The following is a 25554-nucleotide window of genomic DNA, read 5'->3' on the forward strand; positions in this document are numbered from 1 at the left end:
AAGCTCTTCATGTATTACATGGATTAACATGGCCTGGTTTTCTGATGGACGAACCACGCTTCTCCATCTGGCAATTCTGGTACTTGTCCCAGTGCGCTGAGTCAAGTGTAAAGTTTGATTTTTGGTGTGGGGTTGTTTTTAGCAGTTTGGTTCAGCCTCTTATTTCTAGTGAAAGGATCTCTGAATTCCACATCCTGTTCCAACATGACTGCACACAAGTGAACAAAGCAAGGCCCAAAAAACTTGGAGTAAGTGACTGTGTATTGTGTCTCTATATTTCCACTTTCATTTGAGCAATTAACTAGTTTGAGTGTTGTTAAATTCTATGAACTATGGACAGCATTTCTCCCAAATTCCAAATAAAAATACTGTCATTAAGAGCAATTTATTTGCAAAAACAAAAAAGGGCTGAAATAACAAAAAAGATGCAGAGCTTTCAGACCTCAAATAATGCAAAGAATAGAGGTCCGTATTCATAATGTTTAAGAGTTCAGAAATCAATATTTGGTGGAATAGCCCTGGTTTTTAATCACTGTTTTCATGCATCCTGGCATGTTCTCCTCCACCAGTCTTACACACTTCTTTTGGATAACTTTATGCCACTTCTGGTGCAAGAATTCAAGCAGTTTAGCTTGGTTTGATGATTCAAGTCCAGGTCTATCTGGCAACCTGATGGACGAGTCTGGCTTTGGCATTTGCCAGGAGAACCATCCTTATCTGACTGCTTTGAGTAAAGTTTGGGGGCATTATTCAGGAGTTGGGCTGGGCCCCTTAGTTCCACTGAAATAAAGTCTGAAGGCCCATAAAGACATGACTGAGGGACTCTAGTATATTGTGTCTTCATATTTCCACTTTCACTTGAGCATCTAAGCAGTTCAGTGTACACTACCCCTAAGAAGTCTACTGCCCCAAAACTACAGCCGGACACGTGAGGGTCTTATATTACTGAAGTTTATTTAAGACCAGAACTCTAAAGTATAAAACGTGTTAATTTTGTTCCTGTATGAATAAGTTGAGAATGAACTGTCACTAGCTGCATATTTCTCGTTTTCGTTTCTAGAAATATCAGGCTTGTGGCGCGGTGGCTTGTGGGTGTGCGCGGAGAAGTAAAATGGCGGACTTGGCGAACGAAGGTAGGCAATGGGGTGAAGCAATGAAACCACAAAACAAAGGGGATAAATTAGTGATGAGAGGTGCAGAAGCAGGTATTTGGGTACGGGAGGAGTGGAAGTGTTTTATTCCCCCGTTTGTTTGTAAAGACACTCCTGTTTAAGGGGCTGGTCGCGCTGCTTCGCCAGTTAGTTAGGTCTATTGGGGCTGTGATGTTAGCGCGGTTAGCCGTTAGCTCAGCCCTGTCCGCCCGAACTGGCGGCAGTGGCGGCGGCGTGAGGGGCTCGGCTGTGTAGCTCCTTATACCCTGACTGAACAGCAGGCTAACCGGCTAACTGCTTTCCCGGCCTTTCTGTTTTCTTTCATCACAAGCAGGCGGGATGCGGGAGAGCGATCCTGATAAGGCGCTTGAGGAGCAGGGTTTCTGTGTTCCCCTGGATAGATCGCACTAGCTGCAGCGAGCAGAGCGGAAAACACCTTTTATCACCCGAAGCCGCTTAGAAATAGGGAACAATTTCACCACATTTTTCCACCATGACTCGTATCAGAGACCTCTCTCTCACTCAGTCAATTAATAGATGCAAAGGTAGCTAGCTAGAATGCTTAGTTAAAACCTGGTTATTTAACCAGTGCTTCTAATTATTAGCTAGTTAACCTGGCTGTTCAGTGCTGCTAGTTTAACCTGACTGTTTATCCGGTGCTGCTAATTAGTTAGTTAGTTAGCTGGCTAACTAGACAAATTAGCTCTCGAGTTAGAAATCTGTCTGTTTAACCAAGGCTGCTATCTAGCTACAACCTGTCTTTTTAAACAGTGTTAATTAGTTAGCTATCTTGTTAAAACCTGGATGAATAACCAATGCTGCTAGTTAGTTAGATAGCTAGCTAACTTGCTAGGTTAGCACACTAAGCCAAAACCTGCCTGTTTATCCAATGCTGCTAGTTAGCTAGCTAGCCTAGCTTATTTAACCTGTATGTTCATCCAATTTTGCAAATGAGTTAGTTAGCTGGATAACTATTTATGTTAGCTCACTAACTAAAACTTGGCTGTGTATCCATTGCTGCTAGTTAATTAGTTAGCTAGCTAGATTAGCGCTCTAGTTTAAAATCTGTATGTATAACCCTGCTAGCTAGTTAAAACCAGTTTTACTAATTAGTTAGCTTGCCAGCTAACCTAGCTAGTTTAACCTGTCTGTTTACACAATGATTTCAACATTGGATAGCGAGCTATTAGTTTGAGGCTTAAGCTGTTTTGAAATCCTTGCCACCTAGCTTATGACTCAGTTTGGGCTGGACTATATAAGCAAAATTGACAAAATATAGTCCCTTGTTGGACAAAATGATACATTTTCAAAATCATTATGAACAAACATTGGCAAGAATGGCCACAACAGATATATGTACATAGAAGTGATTAAACAAATAATTTGTCAATTGTTGTAGCTAAAGTCTCCTGTAATTATTGTCAATGACCTTTGCGGTCGAGAATGTATGTCACATTTACTGCAGCATTTTATGTCTTGATAATATATATTAAATAATTATTGTTCAACCCTAAAAGTAGGTGTGGGTGACAATGTAAATAAAAAAGCTTTTCTAATGCCCTTTCTTTTTAGATATTTAAATTTTAAAAAGACTTGCTGAACTCTCTATTAAACTTAGTAGTTGGTCAGTGTTTAGTATTGAGACACTCATACAGCACCAAGTTATATTGTATCACAATAAAAAACATTATCATGATATCATATATTATTATATTGCCACCAGACATGCTTATATTTAACAACAGCTGAGCACAATGCAAATAGCTTGCAGCACAATGAAGAGCAGAGGATTAAAGCTAATATAAATAAATCTTAAGCAGTAGTACAAGCTTCCTGTGGAATTTGGGCTATTCAGTCAATGTTATTGGCAATCTATCTATCTATCTAGTTGAACTTGGCTTTGACTGAGCTAAGCTAGCTAACTTGCTAACATTCCACATTTGTGCTTGAGCTTTGATTGCTATTTCTGGCTACCCAAAATAGCCAGCTAGCCACGAGGATCAATAGAGGTGAAAGCAGAGATCAGCCTGTATGCAGACAGTAGATTCTGATCCTAATCCAAGTGAAAGCAGGTAACTTAGCATTAGCTCCTTTAGCTATTTAGCTGTAGTATGTCGTCGTTTTGTGTTTTGGCATAGGGGTGGGGAAGCTAACTAGCTAGCTAACTGGCTAGCTAACGTTACCCACACTGTCTGATACACTCGTGGTTTGCAGCACATTTCACTTTGTTTACATACAGTTAAGACTCTAAATCCCAGCACCAGCTCTGGGGAGCTGTATCTCAGCAGGTGGCTAGTTAGCTAAGCTAGCTAACCTCCCTTTACCAGGCCTGGAGAATGTAATGCTCGCTATCCGGCTCTTTGGCTGGCAGGTCTGGCCGAGTTTATGCTGCTAAATCCGGGCCCGCCCACCCCCAGCGCTCTCTCTCTCCCTCCGTGTAACGAAAGCCCTCCTGCACATGACTCTGTTGGAGCTTCGCCTACTCCAGTCTTCCAGATTAGGTTCATTAATTAAAGTGTGAGGTGGTCACACTACAAAAATACTGCATTCGCCTCTAGACGTGATTAGAGTCAGTGATTGTAAAACCGTCTGCTGCAGCCCAGACTGTAAGAACATGTGATTTACCTATAAATAGCTTGTAAACTTGGATGTGTTACTGCCTTGGGATTTCCAAAGCCAGGTGGGGGATCACCTTATTGTAACAGTAGCATCCCTGCACATGATTCTACTGGAGCTTCACCTACTCAAGTATTCCAGATTAGATTTATTAATTAATAAGTGAGGTGGTCACACTACGGAAATACTGCATTCACCTCTAGATGTGATTAGAGTCAGTGATTGTAAAACCGTCTGCTGCAGCCCAGACTGTAAGAACATAGGTTATGTACATATTAATAACTTGTAATTTTGTATACTACCGTGGGATGTCCATAGCCAGGTATGGGGATCACCTTATTGTAACAACAGCACCCCTGCACTTGATTCTGTTAAATGTATTAATTAATGAGAGAGGTGGTCACACTGCAGAAATACTGCTTTCACCTCTAGACGTGATTAGAGTCAGTGATTGTAAAACCTTCTCCTGCACTCTTAAAAACATGTTTGATTTACCTAAATAGCCAGGTGGGGCATCACCTTATTGTAAAAAAAAAAAAAAGCAACCCTGCACATGCTTCTGTTGTAGCTTTGACCCACTTCATTCATCTAAACTAATTAATAATTAATATGCAGTCTTGTTGCACTACAGTGATATTGCAGTGGTACTGTAGATGTGGTACTGCAGCCAATATTGTAAGAACTTATGTGATTTGCCTATAAATAACTGGTAAACTTGACTGTGGCCTGTTCCAAGCATCTATATCAGATTTATTAATTAATATGTGAGGTGGTCGCACTACAGTGATATTGCCCTGATACTGATGTGATTGTGTTCCTCCTATTGCAGGAAATACTGTAAGAACATATGTGATATACCTATAAATATCTTATATGTGTCACAGTCTTATGATTCCCATAGCCAGGTTGGAGGGAGAGTCACCATATTGTAAAAAAAAAAGCCCACCGAACCTGATTCTACTAGAGCTTTGTCTACTCCAGTCTTCCAGATTAGATTGATCAATTAGTATGTGAGGTGGTCACAGTACAGGTATACTGCAGTTGCTTCTAGACATAATTATGGGCTAGGGGTGGGAATCGTTTACTATCTCACGATTCGATTCGATTCCGATTTTGGGGGCCACGATTCGATTCAAAATCGATTTTTGATTCAAAACGATTTGAATTATAAAAATTTCTGCTTCTGGCTTATGAATCTTATTGAAAAAAAAACCCTCCATAATATACACTGGTCCTGGAGCAGGTAATGTGTTACAAAAACAATAAAATGTGCAGGAATGTGGGTCCTCAGTGACAGAGGAATCACTGGGATATCACAATGACGTTAATGAACAATAAATAAATAATAAATAACACTGCTTTATTACCAGGCTACTAGCGGTGGTGTGTAGGTGACGCTGCTGGGCTGATGTGATGATAGCAGTGGAGCGCTAAAGTTCAGGAGCAGCTGCTGATTAACTAGTTAATTTAAGGTCGTTGTATTTCTTCAGAAAGGGGGCAGGAGGTGGAGAAATTAATTCATATGGTCCATTCCTTAATTCCTCTGTGATGAGGAGCTGAAATTAGCTCTGATTAGCTTATTGTATTTTTCCGTTCCGCCTTAAATGCTGCAGCCCGCTGCCACCTGTAGCGTTATTTAAGGTGGAACTGGAAAGTTAGCTAGTTAGCTAGCTAACAGTTACTGAAACTAACTACTAGCGATCTTTTTTATGCTTGTTATGAAGCATTCTGCCATAAAACATTGAAACTACACGTTAATCTAATGTAATATAGTGCTTGTTCTGCCATCTTACCGGTGATTCTCAAACACCTACGCTCTGTGTGTGTCTGGAAGATCTCCGTTTGAAAGGACAAGCGCTATCCCCAGGGTTGCCAGGTCCAACAAAAATACCCAGCCCAAAATCAGTCTAAAACCCGCCCCTCAGAATCGATTTTGGGACATTTTAAATCGATTCTGAATCGTAGTAAATGAGAATCAAGATTCTTATGTGAATCGATTTTTTGGCACACCTCTATTATGGGCCGTGATTGTGAAACCTCTTACAATAGTCAATGTGATCACAATAATTATATTATCAACTTGATGTAAAGTATATTGATATGAATCAAGTGTGTAACTGCATTATTATGATATTGTATTATAATTTTATTAGTGCTATGGACAACTTGTATTACTATTATTTTTGGAGTAGTATATTGTCCAAGCAAATATAGTTAGTATGACAGGCCTGTCTATTAATAACTTGTGTGTGATTGATACAGAAGGTAAACTCCATCTGGCTATGGAAAGCCCATGGCAGAGATTAAGGTTGAAACAACAAACACATACCTTTCCTTTTTTAAACGGTAATGTAATATATTTTGTTGCTTTATATATATTTGATTTGTAGTTGTACAGGAGAAATTTAACAATCATTTACACAATGTAAAAAAAACTGCCAGACTCACTTAATATCAAAAAAACAAAAATGAGACAAATAAGGTTTTTGCGTGACTGTGAACTTGGTTTGTGTATACAAGAGTGTACTAATATGTCTAGACTTTATCTAACAATTTTGAGCAGCACTGATTTTTTTATTACTTTAATTTAGGGTACAGTTACAGCTGTTATAGCAGTTGATGTAGAGAAGCACTGCTGTTAAAAATATCACCCGGGTCATGGCAGATCATATGTCTTTGTTTATTTACACAACATGATGTGTATTCTAAGCCTGCTCTACATGTGCCAGTGGTTTTATTAGGTAGGTAATCCATTCCAAGATCTTAAAATAACCGCTTCTTTTTAGTAATAGAAACTAGAAAGATACTTGATCCACAGCTCTATACCTGTGTGGTTAAAAGGAGTGGGAGGAAAAGTTATAGTGTAACATGGGTTTATAATATTGCATCATATGATGCTAATATTGTGTAATACTGACCACGTGGTCTGCACTCATTCCCATCCCTGTTAGTTATGTTTCTGGATGGCTTATTGTGGTAATCTTGTGGGTTCGTATTGGGCGTAGGTGATGTAGTATAAATGTAATATGTAAATGTGATGTAATTTTTTTTCATAATTTTCTCCCCGCACTGTAGTAAATTCTGTTAACCATGACTTGTTGTTCTCTCTGTATAATATAAAATACAGTTTGTCAGAGGTGGTGTACTGTTTGCAGTAGTAGTATACAGTGTATTTTTAGAAAACATTTTATTGTGAGATAATCGTAATTATTGAATTTTGTCATCGACTGAAATGAAAACGTGTTTTGTGATATAAACGGGTGGATTAAGCAGGTAGAAGGCAAATATATGCTTTATAAAAAAATGCAACAGTTTGTGAGTGTGTGGAAAGAAGGATTGGGAGTCAGACAGTGAGAGTTATGAGATTGTATCCATAATTCAGTATAAATAAAAAGTAATCTCTCTACCTTCTGAACTTAACAGTAGTGACTCTGTTTACATCTCTAATACATCATAGGCTCTGTATGAAGAGTGAAAGTGGAGTGACAGTCAGACCTTTTCCATTAATGAAGAACCCAGATTGTTAGAGACAGTGTCTTTTCAGATTTTACTAAGCTGACCAGTCACAGAAATTAAGGTTAATTATAAAGGTGAATGTCTAATCACCCTATTGAACTGATGATCACCTATAATCCTTTTTTTCTCCCCAACAGAGAAGCCTGCCATAGCTCCTCCAGTGTTTGTGTTTCAGAAAGATAAGGCACAGAAGGTAAGTCTGTTTTTATTATTGGATTGTATATGTTTTGTAAAAGCCTTTATATTAGGGATGCACAGATGTTGGCCTTCTGGGCTGATTCCTATATTTCACGTGTATGTATCTGCCAAAGTTTTGTTTACTTAACTTAGCTTAGCTTTACAGGTCTGCTGAATTTAGAAGGAAAACACCCCTGTTCCTACTATTAGTTACTAGTTACTAGTGTTGCATAAAATGCGCCTTATAATCCGATGCGCATTATATTGGAAAATACTTGCTCTTTATTGTATACTGAAAAAGGACCAAGCAATGCTCGCTGCACTTCTACAAAGCGCAGACACTGGCCGCACTGCTTGTAAAATGATTTAATTTTATCGTATTTTTATTTATTTTTATTAGTTTCAATATATTCAATCTATCTTGCATTTCTTTAAACAAAGAGGGTTTAAAGCTGTGACCAGTTTATGTAAGAACCAGTTATTAAAATAAATGTGAAACAAAAAGAGGTGAAACATTTCTCAATAGATTCCTTTAATTAAATTATTTGTGTCCAGTTGGTTGAAAGCTAAAATTTAAAATATATAAATGTTACATTTGCTTCTTAAGTTATATCAGGGTGTCTAGTCTCTCTGTAATATTTATATAGGCATTGGTAGATCAACTGACAACAACTAACTGTGTCCAAACAATAAAATATAAAGTTGTTTAAAGGTGATTAAAAAAAAAAGAAGAAAATAAATAAAGAATATCGACTATATGCACAAATGTTTGTGGACAACCTTTCATATAAATGTATTTGGTATACATATGAAAGGGTGTTTTGCACAGATGTCTTAAGAAGTGCTGCTAACAGAATAGAACTCTGTAGAGTAGATAAACATGAACCTGCTGGCACCATATCTAATGCCAGGTGTGGGATAGAGGGGTATAAAGCCCCGAGCATTGAGCTGTGGAGCAGTGGAACTGTGTTCTGTGGAATGGTTGTGCTCTGTCCAGTATTTCCAATACTTAAGGGATGAGCTGGGGATGATTCAGCATTCTGACCTTTCTTATGCTTCTTTTGCTTCTGAATGCATTCAAATCCTCACAGCATTGCTTCTCCAGAATGTAGTAGAGAGCATTCCCAGGACAGTAGACAGTTACCCAACAAAAACTGAAAAGTGAACTCCGAATACTTAATTCACAGGAAGGTGGATGAAATATGCAGGAAGATGAAATATGTTGCTTGCGAGTAATTTAGCATATTATATATATTCCTTGAAAGATTATTTAGCAAATCAATAAGCTGGCACCTTGTGGGAATGTGTCTTCAGTTGCATCATGTTTCCAGTGGCTGTGACACACATTCCTGTAAAGCTTGTTACTGTATGTCATTGTGATTTAGTTTTTTGTTCTCTTATATTGCAGCGTTCTGCTGATGGGTCCAGTGCAGAGGATGGAGAAGGTATGTTTGCTTCAGAACATCTTGTTAAACATTGTTGCTTTCATACATCATCTGGGTCAGTAGTATCATACTAAATGTTTTCTTTATGAAGCAGTTCAGCAGACTTGAAACCTGCGTGCATATTAGAGCAGAACATTATTAAAAACTGATTTGCTTTCAGCAGTGTAACTGCCTGTGATTTTCTGTGGCATTTTTGTGCTATTTAAAGATTTGGTCAATATTTCACTTGCTGTTTGTGTAATTTGAAATTGGGGTGAGAGCTAAAGAGCAAACAGTGACTTAAATGCCACGAGTGCCCTTTTAACTTACTGTGGGTTTGTGTGTGTTTTTCAGACTCAGACAGAGAGGATGGAGAGTACTGTCCTCCAGTGAAGAGAGAGAGAACCTCATCTTTAACACAGTTCCCGCCTTCACATTCGGGTAAGCCAATGAAACGAGATGGTTTTGCACTACGCTGTGAATGACTAGATAAGTAGATACAGATGTGCTAGGTCAAGAAACTCCCTGAAAATAAAATCACAACTACAAGTAGACAGTTCTGGATTTGATGATTAATTTGGATATTATTGTCAGCAACATGGACAACCTAAAGTTAAGACAAATGCAGCAGTAGGGCAGTTGGCTTTTAATTACTTTATTTTATATAAGGGGTCTCCAAAAAGTTTTTCTGCACAGTTGAATAATCCAATTAGTCAATGAGCTTTAATTAATTCCAAACCTTTACTCTGGTAATCATACATTTTAATAATTGTCAGTAAGAAAATGAAATACCCAGAGCTATTTGATGTAATTCTGCTGGTCATGTCAGTTTTTTGTTTTTTTGTTACTGCATATTTTTGTTCTGTAAATACTATCTTTTAAAAAAGAATGCTACCATGTGTGAGGTCATTTAACTCCACCACATCCAGTCTGCAACATGAAACATAGGGTGTAAACTCACCAAGTTTATGTCATTGATTGTGCCTAAGTATTCAATTAATGGTGATATTGATTTCTGGTTATTGTCAGTACTAGTTCTTAGAAGTTATGTTACCGAAGCCTGCTACAGCCCTCTAATGATTAGTTTCTGGTCCTGTGTCTTGCTGTGTGCAATTATTTTTAATACAAAGCACTATGCTTTACAATGGTTGAAACTAGTGCAAGTCCTAAAATTTATTTTCCCTTTTTTTTATTCAGCACTTTCTTAACTCTCTTTTAAACTTGTTCTGCATTGAGTCTTAAATTGTTCTGTTAAGCACCTGGAATTGCCTCTGTGTATAAAAGGTGCTATACAAATAAACTTGCCTGGCCTTGCTTCTGTATTTACATGAACTGTTTGTGTTTGACCACATAGAATTAAAATATCAGCTATCATCTGAATTTCATTCTTCTAATAAGTAAACATAACATTTGTAAAACTGATCATAAAAATATGTCCTCATGTCAACCTGAGGTTACATAAAATGTTCCCCTCACTTGTGTTTATTTCATGAGATGAGCTGGTAGGTTGTCTTTATGAAATGTTTACATTTTCTGAATTTTAAAAGTTTGTAGCTTTGTAATTATTCTGTCTTATCATTATATCAGTCTTAATGACGGTATTATTATTATTATTATTATAATTTATTTATTTTCAAAGTTTTTTTCTGAGACAACAAATCATCCAGGCCTGTTCCTTAGCCATTTATTTACTGAAAGCCTAATTCTAAATATAGCTGGATTAGCTGTTAGTAATCTGTTAAGCTGTTTGGGAAACTTAAATAGGTTGTGTTTAGTTTATTTGGGGGGTTCTGAATTAATAAGCTTATGTATATTTTATGTATAAACTCTGGAGTTGCCTTTCACACGTGTAGCATACAGTCAGAAATGTTCTGCATCGGGGTTTAACTAGGGGGCTTGCAGGATAAAATCCAGAAAATGTCTGGTACTACTGATTTAGACTTCGGTATAACTAATTTAGACTCACAAGTACAACTTTCCAGGGTAATGCCTGGAAAAGGTCTGAGTTACTGTACATGTCTTAATATTACTGTGCTTGATAATGTTATAGAACATTACCAACTGTGTAAATAGCATGTGCTTGATCAAGAGAACTGTCTATTTTACTGTGTATTAGTCATGTATCTGACATGTTTTGCTCATGATTGTTTCTGTGTGTTTCTTTCTCGCCGCAGTTTCCAAGAATAATGTGTTTATGCCCTCAAGTTTCTGCCAGTCTCCAACAGGCAACTCCGACTCAGAGCCAGGTAAGACTGCGGGACTCCTTCTACATCTTATTGTACCATTATGTGGAAATTCCTGCTCCTGTTTTTTGTAGATTGTGTTGCAACAGTGCTAAGTAGGGCTGCACAATATATCATTTTATCAATATCGCATTGTACACGTGCACAGTAGTCAAAATGCAATTTGCAAGTTTTGTGCTATGTAAAATTATTTTTTTTAAGGTTTTGCTACGTATAAAGAAAAAACATCCTGTTCTCATTTTAAGTGTAACTTTATCCGATATTGTGAAGCCCTACGGCTTGAGGACTGAATGTTCACATCAGTAACGGTGTGAGCATGATGCTGTTGTGATGTATACCTGCTAGTGTTATATTGTCCCAAATGTATCTGCAATATTGTAATTCAGCTACCCCTTTACATTAGCAGTGAACTTTTAATTATTACAATTATTCATTTTCATTAACGTTAATGGGCTCTATTGCCAAGGACAAAAAAGGGCGATTTTGTTGTTGTCAAAAATGATCAGGGTCATGTCCATGTACTGTACTATAAATTGATAACATTATTATGGGAGGCTAAATTGGAGGGGTATCTCATTTTTTTTGCTAGTTTTTTAATACAGTTTTAATGTAAGATTGAATAACATTGCGTGTATAAGATTGAGATAAATTGAGAGATTGAGCTGATAATCCGTATTTTCCAGGCATACCACCCAACTGTATAATTAAATGCTTGTTTTGGTTATTTTCACAAAGGCGCTGCTGTTGTGCAACATCTCAGCCAGTGTTTTGTCTTCTAAGCTTATATAGAGAAGCAAAGAGAAAAGGAGAAATAATTCAGTTTCTCTATTTTGTAATAATAAAAAAATGCGCAAAGGTACAAAGGTCACATTATTTCTGGGCTTCGTTACGAAATGCTTTTTTGTTTTTTTGTTTTTTCTCCTTTTTTTTCTCTCCTTCGTCATTTTGTGTTTTTACAGTGAGCAGGTCAGTCTGTGTGGCATATCTGAAAAGAGCAGAAAGTGTGTAATGGCTAGGGAGGCAAATAAGAGAGTGCGTTTGAGCTGCTCGGGGGAGCTTTTCTATTTCTGTCTGTTTCGAGACCAAGAGAGACAGTCAAGCAGGCTGAACCAAAATGTGCTCAGCTACCGTCTCAGAGAGTGCAAGAATGTGCTAAAGTAGGTCTCCGTGCCCAAAGGGGACTTTTTCTTAAAAGATTGACCAGGAAGTGGTCAAGCAGGGCTGTCTGGAATTGCTATGGTAACTTCATGCAGCTTGGCTGTGGGGCACTGAGTAGGGAGAGGTGGACGGAGAAAGTGAGAAACTGGGTTTTATGCTAATAGAGAGAGAGCAGAGGCCGCCTTCGGCTGATCCTGACGAGACGTTTTCGTTTGGGGCTGTTTGTGTGGGAGGGAGAGTGAAAGAGAAAGCAAGTGAGGGACATGAAAAACAGAACTTCAGGAGTCTGTAATCATACATTTACACAACTCCTCTATATTTTGGCATGAATCTGACTATACAAAACATCACACTCTGAGGTGGGAAATATGCCCTGACATAATATCATGATATTTCAGGGTATTTTTGCGATACTAATAATGCACTCAATATTTCAAGGACTAAAGTAAAATAAATTATACTGAACAGATGATCAATAATGTCTGTAGTAGATATTTAATGAGGAATGAGAACAGTGTGAATTTTTCTTTTGTACCCTGATGACCCATATGACTCTAAAATAAAGTACGTTTACAATACTGATATTTAAACATTTCTGAGATGTTATTCTGTAAAATACAATAAGGCAAACCCCCTAAAACACAGAACTGGTGTTAATATTCAGTATGCTGTGATATACTGTTATAATGTAAACAAGACAATATATTACGATATAGTTTTTGTATTTGTATTCTTACAGTTTTCCTTAAACTAGAAATAAAGTCTAAGTATTTTTTAAAATCTAATTATAACCGTTTGAACAGTGAAGATTTAAACACAACAAAAATGAACCACTGTCTGCCACCAATCTTTACAATATATATTATTCATTGAGAATTGCTACATTATTACATAATTGTGTTGCGCCACTGCCATCTATATATTTTTTTTATACCTATAATCTCTTCAGTAATAAAGCTATTGCATTGCTGCCAATACTGCAAATGTTTCTATTGCATAGTCACTCGATTACTTTGACAGCAATGGTGTCCAGATGGTTGAAGAAACAAACACTGGAGTTAAGATGTACGAAAAACTGAAAAAACATGCATGTTTATGCAGATAGGGCTAGAATTATTAGACATATTCTGAAAGAGTTATTTTTAAAGATTTGTTATGGAGCTTTTTTTTATATATAGAATTTCTTGGCTAATCATGGCTTATTTCTTATTATATAATTGTGGTCCTTCTATAATAGAATACATAGAAATGTGATCCTGTCTGAAATGGGCTGTTGAATCGTTTTATTTAAATTAATATAATTAATGTTATATATGTTTTTCTTTGTGAAATTTTTTAGAGGAGAAGCCAGTTGGGTTTCGGTTGAAACCTCCTACTCTGATCCACGGCCAGGCCCCGAGTGCAGGTAAGACTTGCTCCTTCTTGTGCAATGAAAATAAGATATTTAAATATGCAAAGAGAGTAGATTATCTGTGGAATATTTGTTTTCAGTTGGGAAGTTTTCATATTTTTCATGTTTCAGTCATTTGTGCAGGGTTTGTACAATCATGAAAAACCTGAAAAAAAAGTCATGTCATTTGAAAATAGCAGATTCCAGGCCTGGATAAGTTTTGGAAAAATAAAAAATAGCTAGCTAAACACAAGGCTGTGGCTTCGTTAATTCTCAACACGTCCCTGGTATTTTAATCAAACCATAAAATGTCCATGTTTTTTTTATTTATTTTAGATACAATCTAGGCATACTTTTAACAGTTTTGACACGAAAATTCATGAACAATCATAAAAATGTATTGGTTAAAAAGTATATGAACCCTGTATGTGGGATTGTTGGATTGTGAAAATTAAAAAATTAAATCAAACGCTAAAATATCAGGAAATAAACACTCATTGAGCACTTGATTAGGTGTACACAGGCATGTGCAGGCATTCCTACTCTTTCATGCATTTATATGGTCTCCGAATCATGTTGTAGCTAGGGTTGCAACGGTATGAGATTTTCACGGTATGATAACCGTCTCAGAAAATACCGCGGTATCACGGTTATCACGGTATCACAGTTTGTTACATATATTATTAAACTGACCCTTATAGAAATTACAACAAAGGTTTTTTGTTCAATTAACTATTTATTGTATATATATATACACACACACACACACGTGTCACACATTACATGTCCTCTAAGAAGTAAAGATCCTGTGTTTAAACTATTCAGTACAATTATTTAAGTTTAAATTATTTAATATCTGATAAACTGAGCCTGGGTCAGTGTCTGATAAACAACTGTTGTAAACGTCCGTTTTACTGCCAAGTTGGTATATAACCAGATACTGCAGAAAGAGGGGATTTATTTCTGACATGATCCTCACAATAGAGATTTCTATTTTAAGGCTTTCACACTGAGTCTGGTTTTAACACATGAAAAACAGGCACGTCAGAATTTGAAAATGAACGCATGTAAATGAATGGCGTCTTTCACATCCAGTCCGGCGAGCACCTTTACACGGACACGTGAATCCGTCGTAGCACGCACTTCACCCCTGTACCTGCGTGCCCAAATTTCGGATAACTCGGCGCTTTTGCGGGCGCTTACCACATGGGTTGTGCACGACTACAAAGAGGTTTTATTTATGTTCAGATTAAAATTATAAACTAAACACATACTTTGCGCTGCACGGCGGGGTGGTGTTCTTGGAGATGGGAGAACAGGTTTGACGTATGTCCACCTTTAGCTGTGACTTTACGGCCACATTGATTATAAATCGGATACCCATCCTCGGGTGCGTTCGGCGGGTCTCTGAAATAGTCCCACACTGCTGATTTTAGTTTAGCCTTTTTGTAGGCGGACGGAGATTTGTTTAGTCTGATGCACTTTCTGCTGTTCTCACCGCTGTGTGCTGAGCAGCTGAAGCGGAGCAGAGTCGCGCATGCGCGGGTGAGTTTCTCCGCTGGCTTGCGTTTTACCGGTAATAAGCAAACACACACGGTATGATAACCGTGCATTTTAATACCATGGTATACCGTGAAACCGGTTACCGCTGCAACCCTAGTTGTAGCAGTGCAGTATATGTAATCTTGCAGATACAGGGCAATTGGTTCTTGAATTAAACATTTTACCTTCATATTTTTGATAGTTCAACAGATGTGTAAATGACAAGTGCTTGATATTTGCAGGACCCATTAGGCTTTAGTTTTATTTCTGGTTTCCTCTGTTAAACTGGTCTATGTAGTTTATGCTGCTTTAGACCATTCGGTTTCAGATCCAATCCATTAGTAGGCTCTTTTGCAGGCGTTCCCAGTCAGAAGCCCAAGGAGCAACAGCGCAGTGTCCTGAGACCTGCAGTACTGCAGGCACCGCCCACCAAGATCCTCACAGAACCCAGCAAGAGCAGTGAGTACACTCAGATCAGCTTTCTTTCCCTATGTCACATTAACTTTACGTACGTGCTGCAAGGACACCTGGGTTCATTACTAACTCTGAACTTGCTCTGCATTGCCTTTCATTTGGATTTGGCTCAGGGCTCAAATAAATTCTCCTTGACCCACCAGTTGATTTAATTAACTGTCAAATTCAGTATAACAGCTCTGTAGCTGAATCAATCGTATGCATATTTTAGCTGCTGGGTTCATAACAAGGCTGCTTTGAAAACAGATTTTCTGACCAATAAATTTTCTATCAGATGCTGCTTGTTTATGCTTGAAAAAATGCACTTAAACATGTTAATGGCCAGCATTTGATGGTTTTGCAGCCAAACGGGTTGTTTATTACATAGAGGCTTCTTTGGCAGCTTGTTTTGACAATGCTAATTATTGTTGTTCTAACCCACAGGCATGTTGATTAGTATCAGTCACAGTATTTAAATTCTTATTCAAAGGCAAGACCACTAGCTACTGCACAGCCAGCCCTGCATTTCTTAGACTGGAAAATAAACTGATCAGTGTTTTGGGGTGTTTTTGCACCGAGCATTGATGTCACATTATCCTTTTCAGGCAAACTTGGAAGAAAATACAAAATCATGTCGCGCTTTAATAATATATTGTGTGTGTTTATAGCTTGTCAAGATTAAATATTATTTATTTTTTTCGTACTTCAGCTGAGAGCCATGAATTCCTGAACAAAACTGCACTATTGAAAGACTGAGAGCACTTTTCAGAACGAAAGCGCAACCAAAAAGACCTGCTTATCTAGTGCTAAAAACCCCAGTATTTTGAATGTGAATGCTTCAGCTTTCTGGCTGTTGCTGCTATACTTTTGGTGCTGATTAAATATGCTTTAATTTGTTTGTATAGCAATGTTTCAGCCTCTATGGGCTGAATAATGAACTCTGGAAAGGGGTATTCCGTTAGTAGGTTAAAGGTTTGAATGTTTATCCTTCATAAGACTCAATATTACACATTCTATGAATGTAAGTTTTGTCAGGAAAAAAAAGGAAAACACCAAAAACCAACACCATTATGGTTAAGCCATCTCAACTGCTGTAAATTTGTAAAATCCCCAATGTGGTCTGATCGGCTAAATTAGCTAAATTTTGCCTGATTGACCATGTTTTGGCTGAAAATCAGTAGATACAGTACATAAATTTAATCAACTTTTCCACCTCTACTACATATGAATGAACATGTAAGTATATTCTGTTTAAATAGTGAGAAACAATAACTGTTAATTCATTATTTCATGTAGTTATGCATTTTCTAGCTGTGAGTTTAGAAAGTTACTTGGGTATTATTAGAGCAAGCAAACCTAGATAAAGCTGACTTCAAGATGTGCCTAAAATCAGTCATAGCCAGAGATAGAAACCCTAAATCTAAAATTAGGCTCCCTGTAAATCCCTTTGTGTTTCCCAGTGGACTCATTGTGCTGGGTGAACTTAACTTACGTGTGCCAGCAGGCTCAGAGACCACCAGAACATGTTTAAACGTTTCTAAAGGGTTATGCTCAAGCACAGACTGACCTGAGCCCTAATCCTGTAAATGTGAAATCTGAAAGAAAGGGTTTCTGCAGCCTTGAGTGAAGTTTATATATTGTCATCTAGTTGATTGAGGAACTGTAGTCTCCTGTGACCTCACACAGCACTGCAGCTACATGGATCATATGATCTGACCAACTTTCAAGATCAGCATAATTAGCTGATTGCATATTTGGGCTGAAAATCAACTGGTGATTTTTTTTTATTGAGGATTCAGGGTCTGTCAGGAACAACACAGACTAATTTTTAAGTATAATTTACTAGCATTACTCTCCCATATATGAAGTGGGGGAAAAGAAAACCCTTTCAAATACTAACCTACTCAGGCTACGAACTGCACATACTTCCACTACTTCCATCTCTATTTCTAATATCAGTCACTTGCTGTCATCCTTCAGATTTTCAAATGTTCTGTGGTGATCAGAATGATGTTATGCTAGAGAGTTCACCTGTTTGGTTACTGTTTAACTCTTTATTCTTTATACTTTTTATTTTTTTTATTTTTAACATAGAATGTGAATCAGCTTAAGAATTACTATTTGGAAAAAATGTGTTATTCCTAAGTTATACCATAGTGGGGAAGCTGGTGCAACTGCTGGTGGTTTTTTTTTATTATTTATTTGTTTGTATTTCCCTATGATTTGTTGTAATTTTTGGAGACTTTTTCTTTTTATGAAATTGTGTGAGAAAGACCGTGTGGTATTTACCAGTTAGAGGCACTTGTGTTTAGCTTTAAAATGTAAGAATCCATGGTTTTATTGACCTTTATAACCTTTAATCTATTTTAAAACTAATTTTGCCTATTTGTTTTTATTCTGATGAGCTTGAAGTAATGTTTTTGAGCACTTTTTTTATTTATATTATTTTAGTGAAGTTTTAACTGGCCTTCTGTTCCCTGACAGACTCGAGCTGTGGAACAAATGGCGTGGGGAAGTTTTCAGACGCAGCAACAGAAGGCCGGTCAGTTTTCCTGAACAACACAGACGGCTCGGACAAATCACCGGTGAGGACTTCAGGACTCATTTAATAAGATTTAGCTTGGCGATGGGCGAATATACTCAGTCACATGCTTCCACATAAACCTATATATACAACACATCATCGCTTGAAAGTTAATGTGCTTGCGTAAGGAAAGAGGAGCTGTAGTCACGTCCTCTTACAGATTGGGATATTAATAGAGTAGCTGCCACAAAGCAGCAACCTCGTGTTTCCCCACTAAGCTGCTGTGTGTTTCAGGAAATTGTGACATTATAATTGACTGATTTTTGTTCTTCTTGGTTAGTTGTGTTTAAGGTTCATTGTGTCAGTATCTTGCCAGATGTTGCCAGAAAGGTTGATTCAGTCTGATGTTTCTGTTCCTACTTTTTTCCGTTACGGATGTGGCTGTGTGCAGAAGAAAGACAAAGAAGGAGGAGAGAATGGTGGAGATAAGACAGAAGATGGTGCACAGAAGAAGGACGTGGAATCGAGTTTTGTGTTTGGGCAAAATATTAAAGAGAGGGCGAAGGTCAGTGGGCATTTTTGTTAACATGGGTCAGACTGCCAGTGCAAATCAGATTTTTTTTTCCATGTCTAGGTTTTACGCAGATTGACATGTTTTTGTCTGTCCAGACTATAAACCATCAATCAGATTTTTGCTAATTGAATATAAAGCCCTTTTTAAGGTGGCTTGAAATGTGGTTACAATCAGTCTATGCTGCTCTGTCCACTCAAGTCAAATTTTAGTGTTTTAGTCCTTTGCACCATTTACACAGACAACAGCCATATCAAATCCAGTGTGATTGAAGTGTGGGGGTCCAAGAAGAGCACAAAAGATATGTTACAGATGGCACCTTCCTTACGCAGCACATTTATGCAGATATACAACTTTAAGAACCAAAATTGAGAGCACTTAAAATTATACATTTCTTTGATTTTACCAAATAAAAACCTCTGGAATATAATAAAGAGGAAGATGGATGATCACAAGCCATCAAACCAAGCTGAACTGCTTGAATTTTTGCACCAGGAGTAAAGGCACAATGTTATTCAAAAGCAGTGTGTAAGACTGGTGGAGATGATCATGCCAAGATGCATATAAACTGTGATTAAAAAACAGGGTTATTCCACCAAATATTGATTTCTGAACTCTTAAAACTAAATGTCAATATTTTTATTTTGGAATTTGGGAGAAATGTTGTCCATAGTTTATAGAATAAAACAGCAATGTTTATTTTACTCAAACATAAACCTATAAATAGCAAAATCAGAGAAACTGATTCAGAAACCGAAGTGGACTCTTAAATTTTTCCAAAGCTGTATTTGTGATGTCCAGACATGCAAATCTGATCTGATCACATCTTAACAGTTCTGATTTTAGAAGCAAATCTGATTTTCCTGCAGTCTCAATCAATTATGTTAAATGCTTTAATTTAAAAATGTTTAAATATTAAAATAGCTTTTGTTTTTTTCCTCCAGTTGGAGGAGAACAGCACAGGCAGTGAGTCTAAAGACTCGACACAGGAGCCAGGGAGCACCAATTACTTCTTACAGTATATGGGATCCTCAAGGTAAATGTTATGCATTCGTGCTTGATGCATTTATTTAATTTAGTCACTTTTGATTTCCTTTGCCTTTTTTCTGTTCCTTCTGTACCTCTGGTTCAGTTGTCGTATTTTTCAGCACTTATCTAAGTCTGATTTCTTTCGACTGTGTTTCAGCCCTCTGAATGCTACTAACAACACAGATAAAGGAGCCAAGTTTGTCTTTGGCCAGAACATGTCGGAGAGAGTGCTGGTGAGTACATGTGGTGCTGGCCAACAAAACATTCAAAACATGGTAGAAATGCACTTAAATAATCATCAGTGTGAATCATAGAATACAGAAGATTGAACTGTGTGTGTGTATATATGTATTACAGAGTCCTCCAAAAGGTGGGGAATCAGCAGTGGAGACTACTAAAGAGACAGCTTCAGTATCAGAGCCCTCATCGCAGGAAGCCACCCCAGAGAAAAGTATGTGTTCTCTAGTTCAAGTAGGAGTTCTCAAATGAAGTCAATGAACAAAGACTTGTTTGGGTTGTGTCCGCTTTATTTTTTTATATTGTAATAAAAAAAAAATCTTGCCTGCAAACACATTTCTGTATCTTAAAACCAGACAGAGATCAGAGATGATTGATTATCCTGTACAGCAGATTGACAGTTTTGTAATATAACCCTCATTCAGTCTTGAGTAGAGCTGTGGCTACAGGGAGGTGCACTGCTATTCAAATCCGTAGATTCCCATAGTGATATTCAAACCTGTCTGGTTAGGAATTGTTTGTCTGGCCTATTTAAAATGATGCTGCACTCGTGTTCACTGTTGCTTTGCCTTAATTTTCTAAAACAAACATCCCAAGGAATCACAAATTAATGTACAAATAAAATGTACTGAAACTGCTGAAGACCGTAGCTTATTGAACTGCAATGGTTTTGCAAGTTACTAAAATTGTAAATTGTAAAAATGTAATAAAATATGAATCATTTTAATTTTAATCAGTATATTAACACATTAGTCAATATTAACACAGGGTTGGGCAAAAAATACCCCAGTGTCATTGCCTCTCTGACCCACAAGATGTCGCTGTTGAGTTAAGGTTAGGAACATTGAAAAAGCACAAGATGATGCCCTCCAGTCATATTACATTGCACATAAAATGCACCAGTTTCCTGCCCTGTAATGATTCCAGCCTTTGCTGCAACACTGACTGTGTCCATGTTTGTGTTTAGATCATAATGTGATGGAGTCTCTAGAGGAGTCAGCAGCAGCATACACCAAAGCCACCGCCAAGAAGTGCATTTTGGAGAAAGTTGAGGTCCGCACTGGGGAGGAGTCAGAGAGCAATGTGCTACAGGTCAGCTGCCTATTTAAATTCATGTATTATTGAGTCATGTTTGTCTGTATGTGCCCTTCATATTGTCTCACCTGTTGCAGTCATAATTTTGATGTTTAAAGTATTACAGTATTAGCACCTTTTCATACTCTCTGAGCAAATTGGGAAGAACCTGTGCTTTTACCTGGTTAAGCTGTATTGAGAGGGCTGCCAGCCTCATCAGAAACCCTGTTTACACATGAACAATTTGTGAGCGTCGAACATTTTACATTTTAAATCGCTGATAAAATCGCTGATGGCTCGGTAATGCACACGCAAACGTTTCGCTTGTTCTGGCTATTACTCTCTATATCCAGCAATCTGATTGGCTGAGACACCATGTTGAGCATTAGGAGCACTCCATATTTCAGCCAGTGACCTCATACCTCATATCTCCTCATACCATCTCTGTGGAGGTGAAGTATGCATATGCGTTCCATTTCAGAGCCAGATTTGTTTATATTACAGATACAGGTTATTTACATTTTATGAATGTGAACCATCAAGACAGACAAATCTGATCTGAGCAAAACAAATCTGAATTGATTAAACAATGCTGGTAATGTGAAGTAAAAAGTGATCTGGGAGCAGAATAAATCCATTACATGCCCTTACAGAGTTTTCTCTTGGCCCACAGATGCAGTGTAAGCTGTTTGTGTTTGATAAGCCGGCTCAGTCGTGGATCGAGCGAGGTCGAGGGCTCCTTAGGCTCAACGACATGGCCTCCACAGACGACGGCACGTTACAGTCCAGATTAGGTCAGCGCATCTTCATAATTCACCTGCTTTTTAAAAATGAATTTTAATTCCAAGAAATTAAAATAGTTATTTGCTTCTATTCAGATCTCATCCTGTGTGTTTATTCATTTTCATGTCTGACTCTTTCCTTTTTACTGTACATGTGCTCTGCTCCTTAGTGATGCGCACCCAGGGTAGTCTACGGCTGATCCTGAACACTAAGCTGTGGGCTCAGATGCAGGTGGACAAGGCCAGCGAAAAAAGCGTCCGCATCACTGCCATGGACACAGAGGACCAGGGTGTAAAGGTCTTCCTCATATCGGTAAGATCAGCTCCACTGTAGTAAGAGGGAGTTGGTTTGTTCATTTATGACAGAATTTTGGTCACTGCTAGGGATGTCCCCGATCCACTCACATAATCGGTCGATCACACAATTTTTTAAAAATCTGTATCAGAGTGGTAGAGGACAGTTGCAGCATGAGCAGCAGTGAGCTGATCCGTGCTGTGGTCGCTGGTAGGCTAGGAGAGCAAGGAAGCAGATGGCTCGATATGTTGCTTGCTGGATTAGTGTTCATGCTAAACATGAACAGCGCTAGTGGATGTGAACACACATATACACACACACACAGACTAATTTGGGAGAACATGAGGGAAATGCGAGATCGAATGATATGCATACTTTAGAACATAGAATTATAGAAGCATACTAGCATTTTCAAAATACCTACATGTTTCTAAAGTTCTGAATTGATTTTTTGCATTTATGAAAAAAAATCCCCCATCCCTAATATTCTATATCTATCTCTGTTTAAAAAAATAAATAAATAAAATAATAATAATAATAATAATAATAATAATAATAATAATAATTATACAGCTCTGGAAAAAAAAATTAGACCACTTCTCAAGTTTATTTGAGGTCTGAAAGCTCTGCATCTTTTTAGTTATTTCAGCCACTCTCATTTTCTGAAAATAAAGACTCTAAATGACTATGTCCGTAGTTTTTAGGACAAAACCACAATGTTAATTTTACTCAAATGTATACCTATAAATAGCAAAATCAGTGAAACTGATTTGGGTACTGAAGTGGTCTCTTAATTTTTTCCAGAGCTGTATATAATGAATGAGGAGGTATTTGAAAGAGGACAGAAATTTAGCCAGAAACACTCTGTGTTGTGATCTCATAAAGTTTCATAAAGCTTTTTTTATTGACCAAAAGAATCGATTGGTCTTTGACAATTTCATTGCTTTTCTCTCTGAATGAAGCTCCCTTCTTCCAGGAAGACTATGAGCCTGACTGCATATTTTGTAAGTAGTGTTGTGTTTTATAAACTTTTTTTTTTCTCCTGCAGGCCAGCTCGAAAGACGCAGGGCAGCTGGCTGCAGCGCTGCACCACCGCATCCTCGCCCTGCGGAGCCGCGCCGAACAGGAGCCGGAGATTACCCCTGCACCGCCTCAGGCTGAGATCCCACAGTCCAATGAGGAGGACAGCGATGACGAGGAACTGGCTAACAGCAGCAGCAGCATCTCTGCCGCGGGGAACACCAGCGCCAGCGGTAGGCCTTTCCCTGCAGTGCTCCTTCTGTCTGTCCTTCAGTCAAAAAAAAAAAAAAATCCGTTTTGTTTCTTTTATAGCTGTAAAGTTAAATTTGTTTTTATCCTCTTTCCGTAAGAGTATGAATAAAAAATGTGCATGAAAAGCTGTCTGAAGCAATCCTATCCTATTTTTTCCTAATAATAATCACTTATTTCTCCTCCTCTCTCAGGAACGTCTGAAACTCCTGGCGAGCCCCCGGCAGCGGAGAGCACATAACACCCTGCACAGCTGCCTGACTGAAAACTGCTCAGCAGGGTTGGGTTTTTCTTTTTGTTTTCTTTTTGTTTTTTTTGCTCCCCATGGGTGGACAGCCTTAACCACCGTGACTCTCAGCCCAGCGCTGTGGGTCCTTCAGCTCCAACCCTGCAGCTGAGCTTCAGCGTCTCTCACCTAAAACTTGTCTAGTTCATTTTTTCCCCTTCTGCATTTATTGTAAATCTGAAATTCAACATTTTTTAAATCATTTTGTTTGTTTGTTTTTTTGGTTCTGTTTTAGTTTCCTGGACTGCAAACAAACAAAACAAACAACAAAAAAAAAGAACAGAAAAGAAAAAACAGAGACTTTTCCATTTATGGGTTTGGACTTGGCTGCTCATCATATTGATGAGTGTGAGGGTATTCCTCTCTCTGTTTTAAGATATGGCACATGTCACGACTGCAGTTTCTACCGCAGGACCTTTTGTTTTTCTTTTTTTTTTTTCTTTTAACTTTCTTGCTCTCCCTCTTTCTTCTCTCTCTTGCGCTCTTTCTCTCCGTTTCATGCGCTCTTCTTCAAGCACTCTCGGATTCAGATCACAACTCCTCGTCACTCCATAACGCCGTCACTCAAAATCAGTCGTCACACATCCGTTCAGAAGCTTCATGTACCTACTGCTGAACCTCTATGGACACACCCGCTCCCATGTCTCCCTTCTGTTTTTGATAGCTGTAACCTTCTGCTCTGATTCGAACTTATTTCCCATGGTTTCTCCAAGCATTTCTGGTTTTCCATGAGCCAATATTCTTACTAGTCTGCTATGATGGTAGTTAGGTAGATCTCTTATTGATGTTATGAATAAAGGACTAAACCAACACACGGACTGTGCTATTGTGGATCTCTGCTTCTAGAATAACCCCGCCCCCGAGAAGAGGAAGAAAAAAAAGAAAAAGAAAGGGAATTGACATTGCCCCGTCGTCACCGTTATGGAGTTACCAGCATCTGCCTAGCAGGTTTGCTTATGGACAGATGTGCTCATTTCTGTTTGATTTGGGGGGGAAATAAAACACAAAAGTTTGCTGAAGTTTTACGTCAACATCTCTACAGATACTCATTTTTATTTTCCATATTCTGAAGGTTTGTAATATGTTAACTTTTTTATTGTTTTATTATATTAACTTTTTATCCATTTTCATGTCACTGGAGACAGTACAGTGGAGATTCTTTTTTTTGTTTTTCTTTGTGTGTTGAAATTTGGAGTGCATTTAGAAATCCAACGTGAATACAGGACTTCTCATGTAAATTTCTACGAATATATTATCATTTATTAGAACACCTTGTCTCCGATCTCCTTTACGAAATAAATAGTAAAATCAAAGTTGAAAAAAAAAAGGAAAAACTTTGAAATAAATTTTGTCTAATGTCAAACATGTGGTCTATCCATTACCTTGTGTTGAAGAAGGTTCGACTTTTTTCTTTTTTTTTACAAGAACTGAAGTGAAGTTCTTAAAGGACTATAATGAACAAAGTCTGGAGGTCATCCAATGTCAACTATACTAATTTTAACATTAACTGTTTGTGCTGCACTGGTAGGACTCTTATTATGACGGTTTCCTGTGAAAGAATTGAGAAACTGAGCTGAGAGATGGGATGGAGTTGAGCAATATGGTACGGTATATATAATTTTGTATTTTATATTTTTGACTGGCCACCAGAGGGGGTCAGAGATCACTGTTACTAGTAGAGTCTTATCCATTTCATTTGTTGTAAGAGAACATTTGTACAATGTAATAAATTAAGTTTTCCTTGATGTGCTGTCCAAAAATTAGCAGTGTTCCTGTGTTGTCTTCAGTGTGGGGGAAATTCAGGATTGTAGTAGAAA

At 37.8% G+C, this 25554-nt stretch overlaps 1 protein-coding gene across 4 annotated transcripts; it reads left to right on the forward strand.

The window, feature by feature from the left end:
• The first annotated feature begins 1065 nt into the window (after positions 1-1065).
• ranbp3b (RAN binding protein 3b) lies at positions 1066-25482 on the forward strand. 4 transcript variants are annotated; one of them, XM_022678980.2, is made up of 17 exons: positions 1066-1133; positions 7421-7476; positions 8869-8905; positions 9239-9325; positions 11059-11130; positions 13625-13690; positions 15563-15676; positions 18155-18255; positions 18646-18759; positions 19710-19801; positions 19952-20027; positions 20152-20245; positions 20999-21123; positions 21779-21899; positions 22058-22200; positions 23231-23435; positions 23646-25482. In XM_022678980.2, the coding sequence occupies exons 1-17, from the start codon at positions 1112-1114 to the stop codon at positions 23690-23692; spliced, it is 1572 nt and encodes a 523-aa protein (XP_022534701.2). In that variant the 5' UTR covers positions 1066-1111; the 3' UTR covers positions 23693-25482. The 4 variants fall into 4 exon arrangements, with proteins under 4 accessions (XP_022534701.2, XP_022534702.2, XP_049334775.1 ...); XM_022678981.2 differs by having other exon boundaries at positions 15575-15676; XM_049478818.1 differs by lacking the exon at positions 1066-1133 and adding an exon at positions 6035-6113.
• The last annotated feature ends 72 nt before the right edge of the window (positions 25483-25554 follow it).

The sequence above is a fragment of the Astyanax mexicanus genome, chromosome 4 (assembly GCF_023375975.1).
Source record: "Astyanax mexicanus isolate ESR-SI-001 chromosome 4, AstMex3_surface, whole genome shotgun sequence".
Lineage (NCBI taxonomy): Eukaryota > Metazoa > Chordata > Actinopteri > Characiformes > Acestrorhamphidae > Astyanax > Astyanax mexicanus.

Coding starts and splice junctions, on each gene's coding strand:
- ranbp3b (XM_049478818.1), top strand. CDS start 6,050: ATGGAAAGCCCATGGCAGAGATTAAGGTTGAAACAACAAACACATACC. Junction 7,477..8,868: donor AGAAAGATAAGGCACAGAAG/GTAAGTCTGTTT, acceptor CTTATATTGCAG/CGTTCTGCTGATGGGTCCAG. Junction 11,131..13,624: donor CAACTCCGACTCAGAGCCAG/GTAAGACTGCGG, acceptor GAAATTTTTTAG/AGGAGAAGCCAGTTGGGTTT.